A 21,568-nucleotide genomic window follows, 5' to 3' on the forward strand; every position below is an offset into this window, starting at 1 on the left:
ATGTTCCCTTATATCCCACTGGCTGTGAGGCACAGGTCAGTGACAGCTGCAGACAGATCCACCAAGCTGGCATCCACCAGTGGTGGTTTCATCCTCACCTGGGATGGGGATGCTTTCCTTGGACCAAGTTGGGGTCTGGTAAAAAGCAAGCGGGGAATATTTGTTTTTGTTTTGTTTTGTTTTTGGAGACAGAGTCTTGCGCTGTCTCCCAGGCTGGAGTACAATGACGCGATCTCGGTTTACTGCAACCTCTGCCTCCTGGGTTCAAGCGATTCTCCTGCCTCAGTCTCCTGAGTAGCTGGGATTACAGGTGCCCAGCACACACCCGGCTAATTTTTCTGTATTTTTAGTAGAGATGGGGCTTTCACCATGTTGGTCAGGCTGGTCTTGAGAACTCCTGACCTCAGGTGATCCCCCCGCCTCGGCCTCCCACAGTGTTGGGATTACAGGCCTGAGCCACCACGCCCGGCCAGGAGTATTTGTTTAAATGAAATTCTGGCCAGGCACAGTGGTTCATGCCTATAAGCCCAGCACTTTGGAGGCCAGGGATGGGCAGGGTGGGGGGTTTCAGGAGAGGATGACAAGAGGATGACTCAAGCTCAGAGCTCAAGACCAGCCTGAGCAACATGGCAAGACCTCATCTCTAAAAAAAAAAAAATTAGCCGGGTGTTGTGGCATGCACCTGTGGTCCCAGCTACTCAGGAGGCTTAAGGACAGAAGAATCGCTTGGCCACAGAAGGTTAAGGCTACAGTGAGCCATGACCACGCCACTGCACTCCAGCCTGGGAGACAGGGCAAGACCCTTTCTCGAGAAAAATAAATAGGCCGGGCACAGTGGCTGATGCCTATAATCCCAACGCTTCAGGAGGCCAAGGAGGAAGGATCCTTTGAGCCCAGGAGTTTGAGGCCAACCTGGGCAATATAGGGAGACCCCATCTCTATGTAAAAAAATAAATAAATAGGGCCAGGCGCAGTCACTCACAACTATAATCCCAGCACTTTGGGAGGCTGATGTGGGCGGATCACTTGAGGGCAGGAGTTCAAGCCCAGCCTGGGCAACGTGGTGAAACCCCATCTCTACAAAAAAATACCAAAATTAGCCGGGCGTGGTGGTGTACACCTGTAATCCCAGCTACTCAGGGAGGCTGAGGCACAAGAATCACTTGAACCTGGGAGGCAGAGGTTGCAGTGAGCCGAGATCACACTACTGTACTCCAGCCTGGGTGACAGAGCAAGACTCCATCTCAAGAAAAAAAAAAAAAAAAAAATTTAGCTGGGTGTGGTGGCACATGCCTGTAGTCCCAGCTACTTGGGAGGCTGAGGTGAAAGGATCGCTTGGGCCTGGGAAGCCGTGATTGCAACACTGCACATCAGCCTGGGTGACCAAGCGGGACTCTGTCTCAGAACAAAACAAAACAAAAATACATATTCCCAGATCCTGGAATGTCCTGGGAAGCTACATGTGTGTCATGCCCTCCCAGCTGCACCTGAACAATGAGCATAGCAAACATCAGCTGCAGCCTCTCTTTGCTTCTCTCAGAAAATGAGGGGAGTTGAGCTTCAGTGACCCAATCTGGAAAATGGGCCTATATGGTGTTCTTTGAAAGGTTCATATAGGCAAAGCGGTCCCCAAATGCCGAAGGAGCCAAGAAACCAAAGAATGAGGCCGACCCATCTAGTTTGTCAATACAGGGTGGTTTATTAGGGGGAAACTTAGAGTGTGGTCTTCGCCAGGCATGGTGGCTTATGCCTGGAATCCCAGCACTTTGGGAGGCCGAGGCAGGTGGCTCACTTGGGGTCAGGAGTTCGAGACCAGCCTGACTGACATGGTGAAACTCTTGTCTCTACTAAAAATACAAAAATTAGCCAGGTGTGGAGGTGGGTGCCTGTAATCCCAGCTACTGGAGAGGTTAAGGCAGGAGAATCGAACCCGGGAGGTGGAGACTGCAGTGAGCCGAGCTCACGCCACTGCACTCCAGCCTGGGCTACAAAGCAAGACTCTGTCTGGAAAAAAAAAAAAAAGAAGAAGTGTGGTCTTGGGCAGCAGCAAGACAGATAGATCACGCCCTGCAACCCCCAGACACAGGGCTTCTATCTCGAGGAAAGCATATCTGTGCTCTGGAAGAAACGCGTAGGTGGCTATGGGCGATACATCTTGTGATGGATGTGACAACATCAAGGCTTGTTCTGGAGGAAAGGCTGGTAAGTACGTGTTTCTACATAAAGAGTAACACATCCGTTAGACATGTTGGAGGCATTCCCAGTTTCGGGTTAGTCAGAAGTCACACGGCAGGCTGGGTGCAGTGGCTCATGCCTGTAATGCCAGCATTTTGGGAGGCTGAGGCAGGAAGACCGTTCGAGCCCAAGAGTTTGAAACCAGCCTGAGCGACATAGTGAAACCCCGTCTCTTTTTTTTTTTTTTTGAGACAGAGTCTCACTCTTGTTGCCGGTGGCTCGATCTCGGCTCACTGCAACCTCCGCCTCCCGGGTTCAAGTGATTCTCCTGCTTCAGCCTCCTGAGTAACTGGGATTACAGGCGCCCACCACGCCCGGCTAATTTTTGTATTTTTAGTAGAGACAGGGTTTCGCCATGTTGGCCAGGCCGGTCTCAAACTCCTGTCCTCAGGTGATCTGCCCTCTGCCTCCCAAAGTGCTGGGATTATAGGCATGAGCCACCGTGCCCGGCCAACCCTGTTTCTTTTTTTTTTGATATGGAGTCTTGCTGTGTTCCCCAGGCCGGAGTGCAATGGCACAGTCTCGGCTCACTGCAACCTCTGCCTCCCGGGTTCAAGCAATTCTCCTGCCTCAGCCTCCCAAGTAGCTGAGATTACAAACCCCGTCTCTTAAAAAAAGAAAAAATCACATGGCAGAGTAGCATTTTAAAATAAAGTCACGAGGCTGGGTGCGGTGGCTCACGCCTGTAATCTCAGCACTTTGGGATGCTGAGGCAGGCGAATCACCCGAGGTCAGGAGTCTGAGACCAGCCTGACCTACGTTGAGAAACCCCGTCTCTACTGAAAATACAAAATTACCCGGGCCTGGTGGCGCATGCCCGTAATCCCAGCTGCTCAGGAGGCTGAGGCAGGAGAATCGCTTGAACCCAGGAGGTGGAGGTTGCGGTGAGCCGAGATCACGCCATTGCACTCCAGCCTGGACAACAAAAGCAAAACTCCATCTTAAAAAATAAATAAATAAATAACATTAAACTAAGTCACTCAGCCTGTGAACAATGGCTCACGCTTATAACCCAGCAATTTGGGAGGCCGCAGCAGGTGGATCACTTGAGGTCACGAGTTCGAGACCAGCCCGGCCAACATGGTAAAACCGCATTTCTACTAAAAATACAAAATTAGCTGGGCGTGGTGATGGGCGCCTGTAATCCCAGCTACTCCTGAGGCAGGAGAATCGCTTGAACCCAGGAGGCGGAAGTTGCAGTGAGCTGAAATTGTGTCACTGCACTCCAGCCTGGGTGACAGAGCAAGACTCCGTCTCGAGAAAAAAAAAAAAAAAAGGGACCGTGTTCTAGTGTAGGGGTAAGTGGATTGTTTTGGCCCCAACCCCAAGAGGATCAAGGGAGACCACTGCAGCTGCCCGAGAAATTCTTGCCCTCTGACAAGAAACACCCTATCCAGTCTGGGGAATTTGCCAGTCCAACCCCTCCCCTTGGCTCAAGATTCTGGGAAATCCTAAATAGTGTTTACCATTGGCCTTTTATCAGTTCCAGTAGAAATGCGTCTGGCCAGACTTGCTTTACAACTATGCATAATGGATAGTTGGGCCAGGCTTGGTGGCTCATGCCTAGTGCTTTGGGAGGCCGAGGTGGGAGGATCACTTCAGCCCGAGAGTTGGAGGCCAGCCTAGGCAACATGGTGAGACACCATCTCTACAAAAAAAAATTTTTATTTTCTTTTTTTTTTTTGAGACGGAGTGTGGCGCTGTCACCCAGGCTGGAGCAACAGAGCCAGACTTTGTCTCAAATAAATAAATAAATAAATAAAACCTGCAAAAAAATTTTTTTAAATGCCATTTTTCTTTCTTTCTTTTTTTTTTTTTTGAGGCAGAGTCTTGCTGTGTCACCCAGGCTGGAGTGCAGTGGCGCGATCTCGGCTCACTGCAAGCTCTGCCTCCCGGGTTCACGCCATCCTCCTGCCTCAGCCTCCTGAGTAGCTGGGACTACAGGCGCCCGCCACCATGCCCGGCTAATTTTTTGTATTTTTAGTAGAGATGGGGTTTCACTGTGTTAGCCAGGATGGTCTTGATCTCCTGACCTCATGATCTGACCACCTCGGCCTCCCAAAGTGCTGGGATTACAGGCGTGAGCCACCGTGCCCGGCCATTTTTCTTTTTAATCAATCCTGCCACTTGAAGATTATATGGTAAGGGAAATCTGCAGTCTATACACAATACTGAGTTGCTCCAAGCCCTTGAGGATTGTGAGGGACCCAGTGTTCTAATTCTTGCTAGAGTGTCTACCTCCATGTTACCAGAGGCGAGTCTGACCGGGTACTGACATGTGATATACCATTAAGTGTGCGGTGGGTTCTTTTAGCCTTTCCCAAATGTCTTTCCACATGGCAGCGCCCCACAGCATTTTCTTTTTCTTCTTTTTTCTTTTTCTTTCTTTTTTTTTTTCTTTTTTTTCCTGAGACAGAGTCTCACTCTGTTGCCCAGGCTAGAGTGCAGTGGCGTGATCTTGGCTCACTGCAAGCTCTGCCTCCTGGGTTCAAGTGATTCCAGTGCCTCAGCCTCCCAAGTAGCTGGGATTACAGGTGCACACCACCACGCCCAGCTAATTTTTGTATTTTTAGTAGAGATGGGGTTTCACCCTGTTGGCCAGGCTGGTCTCAAACTCTTGACCTCAGGTGATCCGCCCGCCTCAGCCTCCCAAAGTGCTGGGATTACAGGCGTGAGCCACTACACCCGCCCTCTTTTTTCTTTTTTGAGACAGAGTCTCACTCTGTTGCCCAGGCTGGAGTACAGAGGTGCCATCATAGCTTACTGTAGCCTCAACCTTCCCAGCTCAAGCGATCCTCCCGCTTCAGCCTCCCTAGTAGCTGGGAATACAGATGCACACCACCACACCTGGCTAATTTTTTGCAGGTTGGTCTCGAACTCTTGGGCTCAAGAGATCTGCCCGCCACAGTCTCCCAAAGTGCTGGGATTACAGGCATGTGCCACCGTGCCCGGCATATTTTCTTTTCAGTGTTTACCTTTTTGCCTCCTCTGAGGTGCTGGAGTGCAGCAATAAGAAAGTAATAATTTTAGGCCGGGCGCAGTGGCTCACGCCTGTAATCCCAGCACTTTGGGAGGCCGAGGAGGGCGGATCACGAGGTCAGGAGATCAAGACCATCCTGGCTAACACAGTGAAACCCTGTCTCTACTAAAAATACAAAAAATTAGCCAGGCGTGGTGGTGGGCGCCTGTAGTCCCAGTTACTTGGGAGGCTGAGGCAGGAGAATGGCGTGAACCCGGGAGGCAGAGCTTGCAGTGAGCTGAGATCGCACCACTGCACTCCAGCCTGGGTGACAGAGCAAACCTCCATCTCAAAAAAAAAAAAAAAAAAATATATATATATATATATATTTTTTTTTTGAGACCGGGTCTTCCTCTGTTGCCCAGGCTGGGGTGCAGTGGTGTGATCTTGGCTCACTGCAACCTCAGCCCCCCCAGATTCGAGCAATTCTCATTCCTCAGCCTCCCAGGTAGCTGGGACAACAGGTGTTTGTCACCACACCCAGCTAATTTTTGTATTTTTTGTAGAGACGGGGTTTCACTATGTTGGCCAGGCTGGCCTCGAACTCCTGGCCTCAAGTGATCCACCCACCTCAGCCTCCCAAAGTGCAGGGATTATGGGCATGAGCCACTGCATCCTGCCCAGAATTCTTATACTATTACCCTTACTACTATTGTTATGGATGATAGGCATTTGTTTCAGCAGCAAACAGGAACCTAATAAAAGCTAATACACATTAGCAAGCGCTTCTACCGCACTTAGTATATGGGAGGCCTCATCACAAGCACGTGATCTGCTATAAATAGCAATTCATTCCATCATCACAAGAACCTGCAAGGACGTTACCTTCATCACCCTCATTTTGCAGATGAGGCAAATAGGGGAGGCTGAGGCACTTGCTCAAGGTCCCACAGCTAGTAAAAGGCAGAACTGGGATTTGAACCCAGGCAAGCTGGATCCAAAGTCCTGGCTCCTAGCTGGCATGTGATGTTCTTTTTTGGCACTGAATTTACACTCGGTAAACTCTGGTGAACACATGAGTTAATAAATAAATGTTATGCTCCCTTCTTGGCATGGGGTCTGCCTACTGCACACTTGGTTGACACTTTCTCTGTGATCTTTAATTTTGCAAGGTTTTTTTTGTTTTTTTTTTTTGATACACAGTCTCATTCTGTTGCCCAGGCTGGAGTGCAATGGCGCGATCTCAGCTCACTGCAACCTGTGCCTCCCGAGTTCAAGAAATTCTCCAGTCTCTCCCGAGTAGCTGGGATTACAGGCACCCGCCACCACGCCTGGCTAATTTTTGTATTTTTAGTTAGAGATGGAGTTTCCATGTTGGCCAGGCTGGTCTCAAACTCTTGACCTCAGGTAATCCGCCCGCCTCGGCCTCCCAAAGTGCTGGGATTACAGGCGTGAGCCACTACGCCCGCCCTCTTTTTTCTTTTTTGAGACAGAGTCTCACTCTGTTGCCCAGGCTGGAGTACAGAGGTGCCATCATAGCTTACTGCAGCCTCAACCTTCCCAGCTCAAGCGATCCTCCCGCTTTAGCCTCCCTAGTAGCTGGGAATACAGATGCACACCACCACACCTGGCTAATTTTTTGCAGGTTGGTCTCAAACTCTTGGGCTCAAGTGATCTGCTCACCACAGTCTCCCAAAGTGCTGGGATTACAGGCATGTACCACCGTGCCCAGCACATTTTCTTTTCAGTGTTTAACTTTTTGCCTTCTGTGAGGTGCTGGGGTGCAGCAATAAGAAAATATAATAATTATTATTTTTGTTGAGACAGAGTCTCACTCTGTCGCCCAGGCTGGAGTGCAGTGGTGTGATGTCGGCTCACTGCAACCTCTGCCTCCCAGGCTCACGCCACTCTCCTGCCTCAGCCTCCAGACTACAGGCGCCCGCCACCATGCCCGGCTAATTTTTTGTATTTTTAGTAGAGATGGGGTTTCACCGTGTTAGCCAGGATGGTCTTGATCTCCTGACCTGGTGATCCACCCATCTCGGCCTCCCAAAGTGCTGGGATTACAGGCGTGAGCCACTGTGCCTGGCCGCTGAGTAGTATTTTGTTGAATCCACTGGCAGCTTAAAGGACATTTGGGCTTGAGCTATGTACAGCTGCTAACACCTGTGCACTGGTTTGTGTGCAAACATGTTATTTTTTCTCTCTAGGACAAATACCTGGGAGTATCAAAATTATTTTTTGATATTTATTATTAAATGATTTTTTCTTTTTCTTCATAGTAATGATATTGTGTCCTATGTGGATTTCCCTCCCCCTAAACTTTTTTTTTTTTTTTTTTTGAGACAGAGTCTCTCTCTGTCACCCGGGCTGGAGAGCAGTGGTGCCATCTTGGCTCACTGCAACCTCCTCCTCCCAGGTTCAAGCAATTTACCTGCCTCAGCCTCCCAAGAAGCTGGGATTGCAGGCGTCCGCCACCATGCTTGGCTAATTATTTTGTATTTTTAGTAGAGATGGGGGTTTCACCATGTTTGCCAGGCTGGTTTCGAACTCCTGACCTTAAGTGATCCGCCCACCACGGCCTCCCAAAGTGCTAGGATTCAGGCATGAGCCACTATGCCCTGCCCCCTCCCCCAACTTTTTTTTTTTTTGGTAGAGATGGGGTCTTGCTTTGTTGCCCAGGCTGGTCTCAAAGTCCTGGCTTCAAGCATTCCTCCCATTTGGGCCTCCCACAGTACTGGGATTACAGGCGTGAACCACCGTGCCTGGTCCCATTTGTGTTTCTATTCAGCAGTTTGTGTAAACTTGAAGTCTGTGAATCCATGTGTGACACTCAGGTCTTAATTATTGTCTACCAAGTAAGAGAAACTGACAATATCCTGCCCTGTGTGAAGCTGGCCAGCCAGTTAGGAATAATCATGTCCCAACCAGCCTGGGAAACTTGGCAAGACCCTGCCTTGATAAAAAGTTTAAAAATTGACTGGACACAGTGTCTCATACCTATAATCCCAGCACTTTGGGAGGCTGAGGCAGGAGGATTCGATGAGCCCAGGAATTGGAGACCAGCCTGGACAACAAAGTGAGACCTTTTCTGTACAAAAAATTGCTGGGCATGGTGGCTCATGCAGATAATCTCAGCACTTTGGGAGGCCGAGGCAGGCGGATCACCTGAGGTCAGGAATTTGAGACCAGCCTGGCCAACACAGTGAAACCCCATCTCTAGTAAAAATACAAAAATTAGTCGGGCGTGGTAGTGGGCGCCTGTCATCCCAGCTACTCGGGAGGCTGAGGTAGGAGAATTGCTTGAAACCGGGAGGTGGAGGTTGCAGTGAGCCAAGATTATGCCACTGCATGATCACCCCAGCCTGGATGACAGAGCGAGACTTCGTCTCAAAAACAAAAAACAAACAACAACAACAACAAAAATTAGCAGGCTGGGTGCAGTGGCTCATGCTTGTAATCCCAGCACTTTGGGAGGCCACGGCAGGCAAATCGCAAGGTCAGGAGATCGAGACCATCCTGGCCAACATGGTGAAACCCTGTCTCCACTAAAAATAAAAAAAATTAGCTGGGCATGGTGGAGGGCGCCTGTGGTCCCAGCTACTCAGGAGGCTGAGGCAGGAGAATCACTTGAACCAGGGAGGCGGAGGTTGCAGTGAGCTGAGATCACACCACTGCACTCCAGCCTGGGGATAGAGTGAGACTCCGTCTCAAACAAACAAACAAACAAATAGCGGTAAGTGGGGCACATGCCTATACTCCCAGCTACTCAGGAGGCTGAGGCGGGAAGATAGCTTGAGCCCAGGAGTACAAGGCTGCTGTGAGCTATTATCACGCCACTGCAGTCCAGCTAGGTAACAGAGTGAGACCCTATCTCTAAAATAATTAATAAATAAAACAAAATAATTAGCCAGGTGTAGTAGACAGTAGCTACTTTGGGTCCCAGCTACTGTAGTCCCAGGTACTAGGGTGGCTAAGGCAGGAGCTAATTCCTTGAGCTAAGGAATTTGAGGCTGCAGTGAGCTATGATTGTGCCACTGCACTCCTTCCTGGGCGACAGAGCGAGACCCTATATCAATAATAATTATAATAATACAGTATATTTTACATAATAGACCATAGAGCTCAATGAATCCTCCTCACAACCCTATGTAGGTAGATGTTATCATGATCTCTGCTTTCCAGAATAGAAAAGTGAGGACCAGAGAGGGCGACCTCTTGTCCAAAAGCAATACAGCCAAGAAGGGGCAAGGAGGGTTTTGAAACCAGTCGGCCAGGCTCTGGGGCTCCTAACAAGCAAAGCAGCCTGGTTTCTAAAACTATAGCTTCTGGAAGCAGCCAATTCACAGGTCTTTACCTCCTGACTGTGAGACCTCCAAAAAATGACCAGGGATCTTGGAGTCTGTTTCCCCCTTTGTGAACTGGGGACAATAGAAGCTACTTCCCAGGTCTGCGGGGAGAAATTAGGAACGAAGAAGGTAAAGCGCAGAGCTGAGGAGCTGGTCTACAGGTGCTCTGTACATATTAATAATAATTATTAAGTTTGCTGTTACAATCCTCTCTCTCTCTCTGAACAACCCCTAATGATGCGTGGCTTTGAGAGCAAAAAAGTCAGGGCAAAGTTTTGCCACAAAGTCCAGAGGGCAAGACATTAAATCTAACTCTCAAGGATTGGTGTTGGCAAGAAAGCAAACCTCTCCTCCCCACGCTGTCCTTACCCCGCGTATCCGACGAGCCTAAAGTCATAGGTTAGAGATCTGCAGAAGCGACGTCAAGGTGTGGTTCCCTCTGTAAGGCGGAGCTAAACGGTGCATTCGCCCAACGGGGAAGCTAGAACTAAATGACCGCTCTGTCGACTGGAGCCAACGAGAATCGGCGTAGGCGCAATACGGGCGGAGGATGGGGACCCGCCCCCGGGGTGGGCGGGGCGTCAGGTACTTAATTCGCGCCTAGAGGGCCCGAAGGTACCGAAGGTGCCGAGGGCTCCGCATCGCAACCATGGCGCTGCGCTGGGGCATCGTGTCTGTCGGCCTCATCTCCAGCGACTTCACAGCCGTGCTGCAGACGCTGCCTCGCTCTGAGCACCAGGTCTGCCCGCCCTCCGGATTCTGGGGAAGAGGAGGCGGGGGGCGGGACTCCAGAGTCTAAAGGAGGAGGGAGTTTAGGGTTCAGGACTAGTGAGTGCGTCGTCATTGCAGTGAAACGTCTGTTTCCTTGCTACCTCCTTCTCCATCTCTGTTCTGCAAACCTGTGGGGAAAAGAAAGATCAGATTGTTACTGTGTCTATGTAGAAAATGAAGACATAAGAAACTCCATTTTGAACTGTACTAAGAAAAATTGTTTCTGCTTTGAGATGCTGTTAACCTGTAACTTTAGCCCCAACCCTGTGCTCACAGAAACATGTCCTGTATTGAATCAAAGTTTAATGGATTTAGGGCTTTGCAGGATGGGATGTGCCTTGTTAACAATATGTTTGCAGGCAGTATGCTTGGTAAAAGTCATCGCCATTCTCCATTCTCTATTAACCAGGGGCACATTGCACTGCGGAAAGCCGCAGGGACCTTTGCCCAAGAAAGCCTGGGTATTGTCCAGGGTTTCCCCCCACTGAGAAAGCCTGAGATATGGCCTCGTGGGAAAGGAAGACCTTACATCCCCTAGCCCGACACCAGTATAGGGTCTGTGCTGAGGAGGAGGAGTGAAAGAGGGAGGCCTCTCTGCAGTTGAGATAAGAGGAAGGCTTCTGTGTCCTGCTCTCCCTGGGAATGGACTGTCTCAGTGTAAAGCGGACCATTCCCATTCCTTCTATTCTGAGATAGGAGAAAACCTACCTGTGGCTGGAGGCGAGATATGCTGGCAGTGATACTGCTCTGTTACTCTTTGCTACACTGAGATGTTTGTGTAAAGTGAAACATAAATCTAGCCTACGTGCACATCCGGTCACAGCACCTTTCCTTGAACTTATTCATGATACAGATTCCTTTTCTACATAGACACAGTAACAATCTGATCTCTCTTTCTTTTCCCCACACAAACCTGAGTGTCTTGAGGTTTGGAAAGGCCTTGATGTAAGCTACTATAAAGATAATTTCAATATTGGGGGATTTAATAACGGCTTTCCCCCAGATCTCTCTTTCCCAGGGCCCAAATGTCCAGCCCCCGTCATCTCTTCCCCCAGGACCACGTCTCCCCTTCCCCTGGCCAGAGCCTCCTCCTTTGCCTCCCTTCCACCCAGTTTCCACGCCTGCCTCAGCCCCTCAAATCCGATTCTTGTGCCCCTCCAGGTGGTGGCGGTGGCGGCCCGCGATCTGAGCCGTGCGAAGGAGTTTGCACAGAAACACGACATCCCCAAGGCCTACGGCTCCTATGAGGAGCTGGCCAAGGACCCGAACGTGGGTGAGTGGCGAGGGCGATGGGGGTGCTGGCCGCCGCCCCTGGAGCGGTGCCCCCTGGCTGCCCCGTGGGAGATGCAAGGCTCCTCAGGATGGGCCAATCCCTTTGGGTTCCATAAAGACCTTTGGCTGGGAGGAGAACTATAAAACGGGCTTGGTCTGGGACTGGCTGTCTAGTAGGTGTTAAACTACACTTAGCGTTCGAGACCAGCCTCGGCAACATAGCAAGACCCAATCTCTACAAAAAATAACAATAAAAATAAATTAGCCAGGTATGGTGGCACGCACCTGTAATCCCAGCTACTGGGGAGGCTGAGGCAGGAGAATCACTTGAACCCGGGAAGCAGAGGTTGAAGTGAGCCAAGATCGCGCCACTGCACTCCAGCCTGGGCGACAGAGTGAGACTTGGTCTTAGAAATAAATAAATAGGCCGGGCGCGGTGGCTGACGCCTGTAATCCTAGCACTTTGGGAGGCCGAGGCGGGCAGATCATGAGGTCCGGAGATGGAGACCATCCTGGCTAATACGGTGAAACCGCATCTCCACTAAAAATACAAAAAATTAGCCGGGCATGGTGGCGGGCGCCTGTAGTCCCAGCTACTCGGGAGTCTGAGGCAGGAGAATGGCGTAAACCTGGGAGGTGGAGCTTGCAGTGAGCCGAGATCGCGCCACTGCACTCCAGACTGGGCGAAGAGTGAGACTCCGTCTCAAAAAAAAATTAATTAATTAATTAATTAAAAATTTTAAAAAAGAGAGCGAGAATGGCGAGAGGTAACAGCCCCTTCCTAAGGACAGCTCCCTAAGGGAGACAGGGGTGTGACCGACCACCTGGTCCCTGGGTGCTAGGGCGGGGCCTCGAAGTTGTGGGCGGAGCTCGGCTGTCTGGGTGGGCGGGGCTGCTGACCTCCTGACCTACTCTCACCCTAGAGGTGGCCTACATTGGCACCCAGCACCCCCAGCACAAGGCGGCGGTGATGCTGTGCTTGGCGGCGGGCAAGGCCGTTCTGTGCGAGAAGCCCATGGGCGTGAACGCGGCGGAAGTTCGCGAGATGGTCGCGGAGGCCCGATCCCGAGGCCTCTTCCTTATGGAGGTGAGGGCAGAGGAGCCCTTCCAACATCCAGCATAGCAGTGCTTGCCATTAAATATGGTTGCCAGTGCGCGGGCGGGGTCAGTGCATTTGCCAGGATGTATCTGAATCTCCTTGGCAACATCTATTACCGTGAAAGCCATTGCTTTTGGCCCTTAGCAAACACGGCAAGGCTTACTGAAATTGCTTGGATCTTTTGTCAGTCTTTAAGAAAAAGATGCCGGCCGGGCGCGGTGGCTCATGCCTGTAATCCCAGCACTTTGGGAGGCCGAGGCGGGCGGAGCACGGGGTCAGGAGATCGAGACCGTCCTGGCTAACATGGTGAAACCCCATCTCTTCTAAAAATACAAAAAATTAGCCGGGCGTGGTGGCGGGCTCCTGTAGTCCCAGCTACTTGGGAGGCTGAGGCAGGAGAATGGCGTGAACCCGGGAGGCGAAGCTTGCAGTCAGCCAAGATTGCGCCACTGCACTCCAGCCTGGGCAACACAGTGAGACTCCGTCTCAAACAAGAAAAAAAACAAAAAAAAAAAAACAAGAAAAAGATGCCAAGAGTGAAAGTGGCATAGAATGGCAATGGCTTAGTTTGGGTGGGGTCCCAGGTAGAGGTTGAAAGGACCAAGGAACCCCCTACAAACCTGCAGTGCAGTGGCGCGATCTCGGCTCACTGCAACCTCCACCTCCCAGGTTAAAGCGATTCTCCTGCCTCAGCCTCCCAAGTAGCTGGGACTACAGGCGCCCGCCACCATGCCCAGCTAATTTTTGTATTTTTAGTAGAGACGGGGTTTCACCATGTTGGCCAGGCTGGTGTCGAACTCATGACTGCAAGTGATCCTCCTGCCGCGGCCTCCCAAAGTGCTGGGATTACAGGCGTGAGCCACCGCGCCCGGCCCCTACCTCAAGGTCTTTCATGTAATCCTATCCGCCAGGACCCCTTAGCCTTGTAAAGTCACACATTCACAGACTCTGGGGATCAGGTCATGGATATCTTTGGGGGCACCAGTAGCCTACTGCCACAACACCCAGGCTCAGAGCCTGTGCAGAGCCTGCCCCCAGCTCCCCGGTGCCCTCAGGCCTGTGTTCACGCTCCTCTCGACTGCTCGGAGCCCGGGTGGACCTCGGTCACATCCGTCCTGCCCCGCCCTTCCCCCGTGAGCCCTGACACTCTTGCGTCAGCATTTTTAGAAATTGCTGGTGTGGGCCAGGTGCGGTGGCTCACGCCTGTAATCCCAGCACTTTGGGAGGCCGAGGCGGGCAGATCACCTGAGGTCAGGAGTTCAAGACCAGCCTGGCCAACATGGCGAAACCCCGTCTCTACTAAAAAAGTACAAAAAGTAGCCGGATCTGGTGGCGGGCGCCTGTAATCCCAGCTACTCAGAAGGCTGAGGCAGGAGAATTGCTTGAACCCGGGAGGCGGAGGTTGCAGTGAGCTAAGATCCCGACACTGCACTCCAGCCTGGACGACAAGAGCGAGACTGTCTTTAAAAAAAAAAAAAAAGGAAAAAAAAAGAAATTGCTGGAGTGCAGCCTTGGGACCTTTGCCCATTCTCCCGGCTCTCCCGTGACATTCTTTCTCAGGGCTCTTTGCCTAGTCCACGGAGCTTCCGTCTCCCCTGGAATGTCACCTCCTCAGGGTGTCACCGTCCTGGCTGTCCTGCGTGAAGGACCCTCCGTTTTATTTGTGTCCTTGGTATTCCTTTGTTCATCCCTTGGTTGCCTGTTCTCTGTCTCTTTAGACTGGGTGCTCCAAGAGGTAGAACTCTGGTTTTTGTTGTCATTGTTGTTGTTTTTGAGACAGAGTCTTGCTCTGTCGCCAGGCTGGAGTGCAATGGCGTGATCTCGGCTCACTGCAACCTCCGCTGCCCGGCTTTAAGTGATTCTCCTGCCTCAGCCTCCCGAGTAGCTGAGATTACAGGCGTGCACCACCACGCCCGGCTAATTTTTGTATTTGTAGTAGAGACGGGGTTTTGCCATGTTGTCCAGGCTGGTCTGGAACTTCTGACCTCAGGTGATCCGCCCGCCTTGGCCTCCCAAAGCGCTGGGGTTACAGGCATGAGCCACAGCGCCCGGCCCCCAGTTCCAGGAGTTTTTTGTTGTTGTTGTCATTTTGCATTTTTCTACATAGATGATGTCATCTATGAACAAAGAGTTTTATTTCTACCTTCTGTATCTATATGCCTCCTTTAAGGAGTTTCACCAGGAAATGCACACGTAACTCTTAAACCCACTGGCCTGCATGCTCTATACCTACATCTAATCTCTTCTTATAAGGACACCAGTCATATTGTCATATTGGATAAGGGCCCATCCTAACGACCTCATTTTTTTTTTTTTTTTTTTGAGTTGGAGTCTTGCTCTGTCGCCCAGGCTGGAGTGCAACGGTGGGATCTTCAGCTCACTGCAACCTCCACCTCCCGGGTTCAAGCAATTCTCCTGCCTCAGCTTCCCAAGTAGCTGGGACTACAGGCGTGCGCCATCACGCCCAGCTAAAATTTTTTGTATTTTTAATAGAGACGGGGTTTCACCATGTTGGCCAGGCTGGTCTCTTGGCTAGGCTGGTCTCGAACTCCTGACCTCGTGATCTGCCCACTGTGGCCTCGCAAAGTGCTGGGATTACAGGCGTGAGCCACCGTGCCCAGCCTTGACCTTATTTTAACATAATTATCTCTCCGAAAACCCTGTGGCCACAACAGTTGCTTTCAGAGGTACTAGGGAGTTAAGACTTCAACACGTGAATTGTGTTTGGCAGGGCAGAAGCGAGAGGGAGAAAGACACAATTCATCCCATAACATGGGGAGACTGGGGCAATGGTCCAGATGAAAAAGAACAAAAGTCAATAGGGCACGGTGGCTCATGCCTGTAATCTCAGCACTTTGGGAGGCTGAGGTGGGAGGACTGCTTGAGCCCAGGAGTTCGAGACCAGCCTGGGCAACATAGTGAGACCCTATCTCTATTCAAAAAAAAAAGGAAAAAGAAGAAAAGTCAAGAGGGTCAGGAGCAAGAGGGATACAACCTGGGGACTGATGGGCTGTGTTTGGAGACTGGGTTGCAGTGGGTATCCGCCTATGATTTGGACCCCAGAAGGGATTAGAACTGGTTGGTTAACTCCTTTCCTTGTGGTCTGCAGGCCATCTGGACCCGCTTCTTTCCTGCCTCCGAGGCTCTGAGGTCTGTTTTGGCCCAGGGAACTCTAGGAGACCTCCGGGTGGCTCGGGCAGAATTTGGGAAGAATCTCACCCATGTTCCCCGGGCCGTAGACCGGGCCCAGGCTGGGGGGGCCCTGCTGGACATCGGCATCTACTGTGTCCAGTTCATCTCCATGGTCTTTGGAGGGCGGAAGCCAGAGAAGATTTCCATCGTGGGAAGGCGTCATGAAACAGGTACCATCTATCCTGGAATATTTCATGGTGATGGGAATGATTCTGTCTCTCTGGGAGCACTGAACTGAGGACAAGTCTCCAAGTCAATGAGAATTAGATCAGACACCTAGAGGAACAACTTTCCATGAAGCCAGAGAGGATCAGAGTCAAGACTGCAGGTGGGCACTCTCCTGGGACTTTGCTGTGTGATCTTAGCCAGCAGACTTAACATCTCTGAATCTTAATTACTTTACTGGTAAAGTGTCACTAATAGGGTTGTCATGGGAGTTAATGAAGTAACTGCTGAGGCAAATGGCAGTTAATAAATATAAAATTATTATTTTTTGAAGTTGTCTCAGTGAACCTTTGCTACATAAAAGACTACCCCACTTGGCCAGGCGTGGTGGCTCACGCCTGTAATTCCAGCACTTTGGGAGGCCGAGGTGGCCAGATCACCTGAGGTCAGGAGTTGGAGACCACCCTGGCCAATATGATGAAACCCCACCTCTACTAAAAATACAAAAATTAGCTAGGCATTGCGGCAGGCACCTGTAATCCCAGCTATCTGGGAGGCTAAGGCAGGAGAATCACTTGAACCCAGGGGGCGGAGGTTGCAGTGAGCTGAGATGGCGCCACTGTACTCTAGCCTGGGCGACAGAGTGAGACTCCATCTCAAAAAAAAAAAAAAAAACCTGCCCCACTTTGCAGAAGAGGCCCTTGCCTTGGCTTCCACTTAGCTGGAAAGTATCCAAGAGTGCCTGAGCCACCCAGATGTGATGCCCTTCTTCTTTGACCTTTAACCCCAAGGAGCAAGAGGCAGTTCATGCTTCATTAAAGTTACATTCAGCCGCAAAAAAAAAAAACATAACACTACCCCAAAACTTAGTGACTTCAGGCTGGGCACGGTGGCTCACGCCTGTAATCCCAGCACTTTGGGAGGCTGAGGTGGGCAGATCACTTGAGGCCAGGAGTTCAAGACCACCCTGGCCAACATGGTAAAACCCTGTCTCTACGAAAAGTGCAAAAAAAATTAGTTGGGCGTGGTGGTGTGCACCTATAGTCCGGCTACTCTGGAAGGTGAGGTGGGAGGATCAATTGAGCCTGGGAGGCAGAGGTGGCAGTGAACTGAGATGGTACCACTGCATTCCAGCCTGGGGAACAGAGCCAGACCCTGTCTCCTTTTTGTGGAGAACAGAGTCTCGCTATATTGCCCAGGCAGGTCTCGAACTCCTGGGCTCAAGCTATCCTCCCCCCTCTGCCTCTCCGAGAGCTGGGATTACAGGTGTGAGCCACCGCCCCCGGCAAGCCAGACCCTGTCTCAAAAAAAAAAAAACTTAGTGACTTCAAATAGCAATCATTTATTAGCTTGTGATTCTGTGCATTGGCAAATTGGGGCTGGGCTCTGTTGATGGTTCTTCTGCTGGTCTTATTCCTGCAGCTGCAGTCACTTGGCTGTTCAGCTGGGACTGGACAGTCTGGTAGGCTTCATTTATGTCTTATAGGTGGCAGGCGACTGTCTGGGAAGCCTTGATTCTCCTCCACCTGGCCTCTCCAGCTGGCTAGATACCATTCATATCGTGGTGTAAGAATTCCTGATGTGCAAGCACTTTTCAGGCCTCTAATTACACCATATTTGCTACTGGCCCGTTGGCCAAAGCAAGTTATATGGCCAGCTCAGTTTTCAGAGATGGGCAAATAGACTGTAATTTTTGTTTTTTTTAGATAGTATCTCACTTTGCCACCCAGGGTAGAATATAGTGGTGTGATCTTGGCACACTGCAGCGTCAACCTCCTAAATTCAAGCGATTCTCCTCCGTAAGACCCCCAAGTAGCTGGGCATACAGATGTGGGCCACCACGCCTGGCTATGTTTGTTTGTTTTTTGTAGAGATGGAGTTTCCCCATGTTGCCCAGGCTGGTCTCGACCTCCTGGGCTCAAGCAATACACACATTTTGGCCTCCCAAAGTGCTGGGGATTACAGGCATGAACCACCGGCCTTTTTTTTTTTTTTTTTTTTGAGACGGGGTCTCTGTCACTTAGGCTGAGTGCAGTGGCACAATCATTGCTCACTGCAACCTTGACCTCCCAGGCTCCAGGGATCCTCCACCTCAGCCTCCTGAGTAGCTAGGATCACAGGCACAAGCCACCACACCCAACTAAATTTTTTATTTTTTGTAGAGACGAGGTCTCACTATGTTGCCCAGGCTGGTCTTGAACTCCTGGACTCAAGGGATCCTCCTGCCTCCACCTCCCAAAGTGCTGAGATTATAGGTGTGAGTCACTGTGCACAGCCAAGACTGTACTTCGTGGGTGTGTGTGTGTGTGTGTGTGTGTGTGTGTGTGTGTGTGTGATGGAGTCTCGCTCTGTCGCCCAGGCTGGAGTGCAGTGGTGCCGTCTCGGCTCACTGCAAGCTCCGCCTCCCACGTTCACGCCATTCTCCTGCCTCAGCCTCCCGAGTAGCTGGGACTACAGGACTACACCACGCCTGGCTAATTTTTTGTATCTTTAGTAGAGACAGGGTTTCACCGTGCTAGCCAGGATGGTCTTGATCTCCTGACCCCATGATCTGCCCACCTCAGCCTCCCAAAGTGCTGAGATTACAGGCATGAGCCACCGCGACCAGCCAGCACTTCATTCTTTTGCCTTGCCATGCAAGAAGTGAAGTCTCTTGCCCAAGGTTCCACAGGCAGGATTTGAGGCCTGTGCAGTCTCAGAGACTCTGCCCTGAGAGACCCCTGCCCTGACCCAGGACTTCCCTCCAGGTGTGGATGACACTGTCACGGTGCTCCTGCAGTACCCAGGAGAGGTCCATGGCAGCTTCACCTGCAGCATCACCGCGCAGCTCTCCAACACGGCCTCCGTGAGTGGCACCAAGGGCATGGCACAGGTGAGGCATGGCGGGCCCAAGCGCTGGGGATCGTGCCCCTAAAATAGGAGGGGGACAAATGGCCTCTGGAGCTAGATGAGAGCTTAACCAGCCAATTTCACATCATTGCTAAAGAGTTCCTCCTTAACCAAGCCAAGAGGTGGGTTCTGGGCCTCTAGGCTCTCCTTACTTAGGATGAACCTATTGCTCTGTCAAATATTCTTGGGCCTGGCTGGCACGGTGGCTCACGTCTGTAATCCCAGCACTTTGGGAGGCCAAGGCAGGCAGATCACCTGAGGTCAGGAGTTCCAGACCAGCCTGGACAACATGGTGAAACGCCATCTCTACTAAAAATACAAAAATTAGCTGGGTGTGGTGGCAAGCGCCTGTAATCCCAGCTACTAGGGAGGCTGAGGCAGGAGAATTGCTTGAATCCGGAAGATGGAGGTTGCAGTGAGTTGAGATTACGCCATTACATTCCAGCCTGGGTGATAAGAGCAAAACTCCATCTCAAAAAAAAAATATATATATATATATCCTTGGGCCTGGCCGGCACGGTGGTCACACCTATAATCCCAGCACTTTGGAGGCTGAAGCTGGTGGATCACTTGAGCCCTGGAGGTCGAGGCTGCAGTGAGCTGTGATTGTGCCACTGGACTCCAGCCTGAGTGACAGAGTGAGATCCTGTCTCAAATATCTATCTTTAGTCCTGAGGAGAAGCCAGTTATTATCAACCATGCTTAGTGGGCAGTTGTGAATTTCGGAAGTGCATCCGGGGGAGGATCTGGGTGTTACCAAAGGTCAGCTTAACTGGTCTTCCTGGGGCCTTGTTGCTAGAAAAAAAAAAACCCTATTTTATAGCCAGGCATGGTGACTTACACCTGTAATCCCAGCGTGATTGGGAGGCCAAGGCAGGCAGATCACTTGAGCTCAGGAATTCAAGACTGGCCTGGCCAACGTGGTGAAACCCCATCTCTACTAAAAAAAAAATACAGGCTGGGCGCGGTGGCTCACACCTGTAATCCCAGCACTTTGGCAGCCCAGAGTGGGTGGATCACCTGAAGTCAGGTATTTGTGACCAGCCTGACCAACATGATGAAACCCTGTCTCTACTAAAAATGCAAAAATTAGCCAAGTGTGGTGGTGCATGCCTGTAATCCCAGCTACTCAGGAGGCTGAGGCAGGAGAATTGCCTGAACCCGAGAGGCGGAGGTTGCAGTGACCCGAGATTGCGCCATTGCACTCCAGGCTGGGCAACAAGAGCGAAACTCCGTCTCACAAAAAAAAAAAAAAAAAAAAATTAGCCAGGCCTGGTAGTGGGCACCTATAATCCCAGCTACTCGGGAGGCTGAGGCAGAAAAATCACTTGAACCCAGGAGGTGGAGGTTGCAGTGAACCGAGATTGATCCACTGCACTCCAGCCTGGGCGACAGAGCAAGACTCCATCTCAAAAAAAAAAAAAAAAAAAGAAAGAAAGAAAGAAAATAAATAAGAAGAAAACATGGTTCACAGACACACGAAGATAAGCCCTCCTCTCTAGACCTTAAGAACACCTTGTTTCTAACCTCCTAAGGTTAGGGAGAGGTTTGCTCCTGCGGAGACAGACAGGATTTTTGTGTGACATCAGCGTTGCTAAGGAACAAACTTCTAGCAACTAGAAATGAGGGAGGGTCCAAAGCTCCCCGGGGATGGACAGGGCAAGCTCTTAGCCACCAGGTTCAAGAGGGAGGCCCCTGTGCACCACCTGGCATGTTCCTGGAGGCAGCCTCAGCAGCACCGTTGGTGAAGGCAGCAGTGCCACTTCTTCTCTCCCTCCAGCTCCTCAACCCCTGCTGGTGCCCGACCGAGCTGGTGGTGAAGGGGGAGCATAAGGAGTTCCCGCTGCCCCCAGTCCCAAAGGACTGCAATTTTGACAACGGGGCAGGCATGAGTTATGAGGCCAAGCACGTCCGGGAGTGCCTACGCAAGGGTAAGGATATGGATGCGGGGCAGGCGCCAGGCCTGGTAGGGGGATGTTGGGCCCCTCCCCACCTGCTCTGTCACCCTGCTGTTTAGAACTACATCTCCCAGGAGGTTGCAGTGAGCCGAGATCGCACCACTGCACTCCAGCCTGGGCAATGGAGCAAGACTCTCACTCCAAAAAAAGAACTATATCTCTCAGGAACCCCTGCAGCATCCATCTGCCTGAACCATGTATATTGTGCCACATGGAATTCTGGGAATTGTAGTTCTTTGGGTCTCGTGGGTAGGAGTTCCATGGGCGCGTGGGTAGGAGGGGTCCCTAACTACACTCTCCCCACAGGTATGAAGGAAAGTCCTGTGATTCCCCTGTCGGAAAGTGAGCTCCTGGCTGACATCCTTGAAGAGGTGAGGAAGGCCATTGGAGTCACCTTCCCCCAAGACAAATGCTGATGTATCCCCGAATAAATAAAGACATCTTACATCTTCGTGGTAGTGGTTTGGCAGAAGCTGGAGAACCCAGTATCAAAGGGTCACTAGAAAAGAATTTGGGCAGGGCCGGGCATGGCAGCTCATGCCTGTAATCCCAGCACTTTGGGAGGCCGAGGAGGGTGGATCACCTGAGGTCAGGAGTTTGAGACCAGCCTGACCAACATGGTGAAACCCCCATCTCTACTAAAAATACAAAATTAGCCGGGCATAGTGACGCATGCCTG

General features: G+C 51.1%; 1 protein-coding gene across 1 annotated transcript; it reads left to right on the forward strand.

Moving 5' to 3' along the window:
* Positions 1 to 10,011: 10,011 nt before the first annotated feature.
* On the forward strand, positions 10,012 to 21,340 carry DHDH (dihydrodiol dehydrogenase). Its single transcript, XM_003814294.7, has 7 exons — positions 10,012 to 10,282; positions 11,476 to 11,587; positions 12,510 to 12,673; positions 15,795 to 16,047; positions 18,790 to 18,914; positions 20,712 to 20,862; positions 21,196 to 21,340. The coding sequence occupies exons 1-7, from the start codon at positions 10,193 to 10,195 to the stop codon at positions 21,303 to 21,305; spliced, it is 1,005 nt and encodes a 334-aa protein (XP_003814342.2). The 5' UTR covers positions 10,012 to 10,192; the 3' UTR covers positions 21,306 to 21,340.
* The last annotated feature ends 228 nt before the right edge of the window (positions 21,341 to 21,568 follow it).

The sequence above is a fragment of the Pan paniscus genome, chromosome 20 (assembly GCF_029289425.2).
Source record: "Pan paniscus chromosome 20, NHGRI_mPanPan1-v2.0_pri, whole genome shotgun sequence".
Classification (NCBI taxonomy): Eukaryota; Metazoa; Chordata; class Mammalia; order Primates; family Hominidae; genus Pan; species Pan paniscus.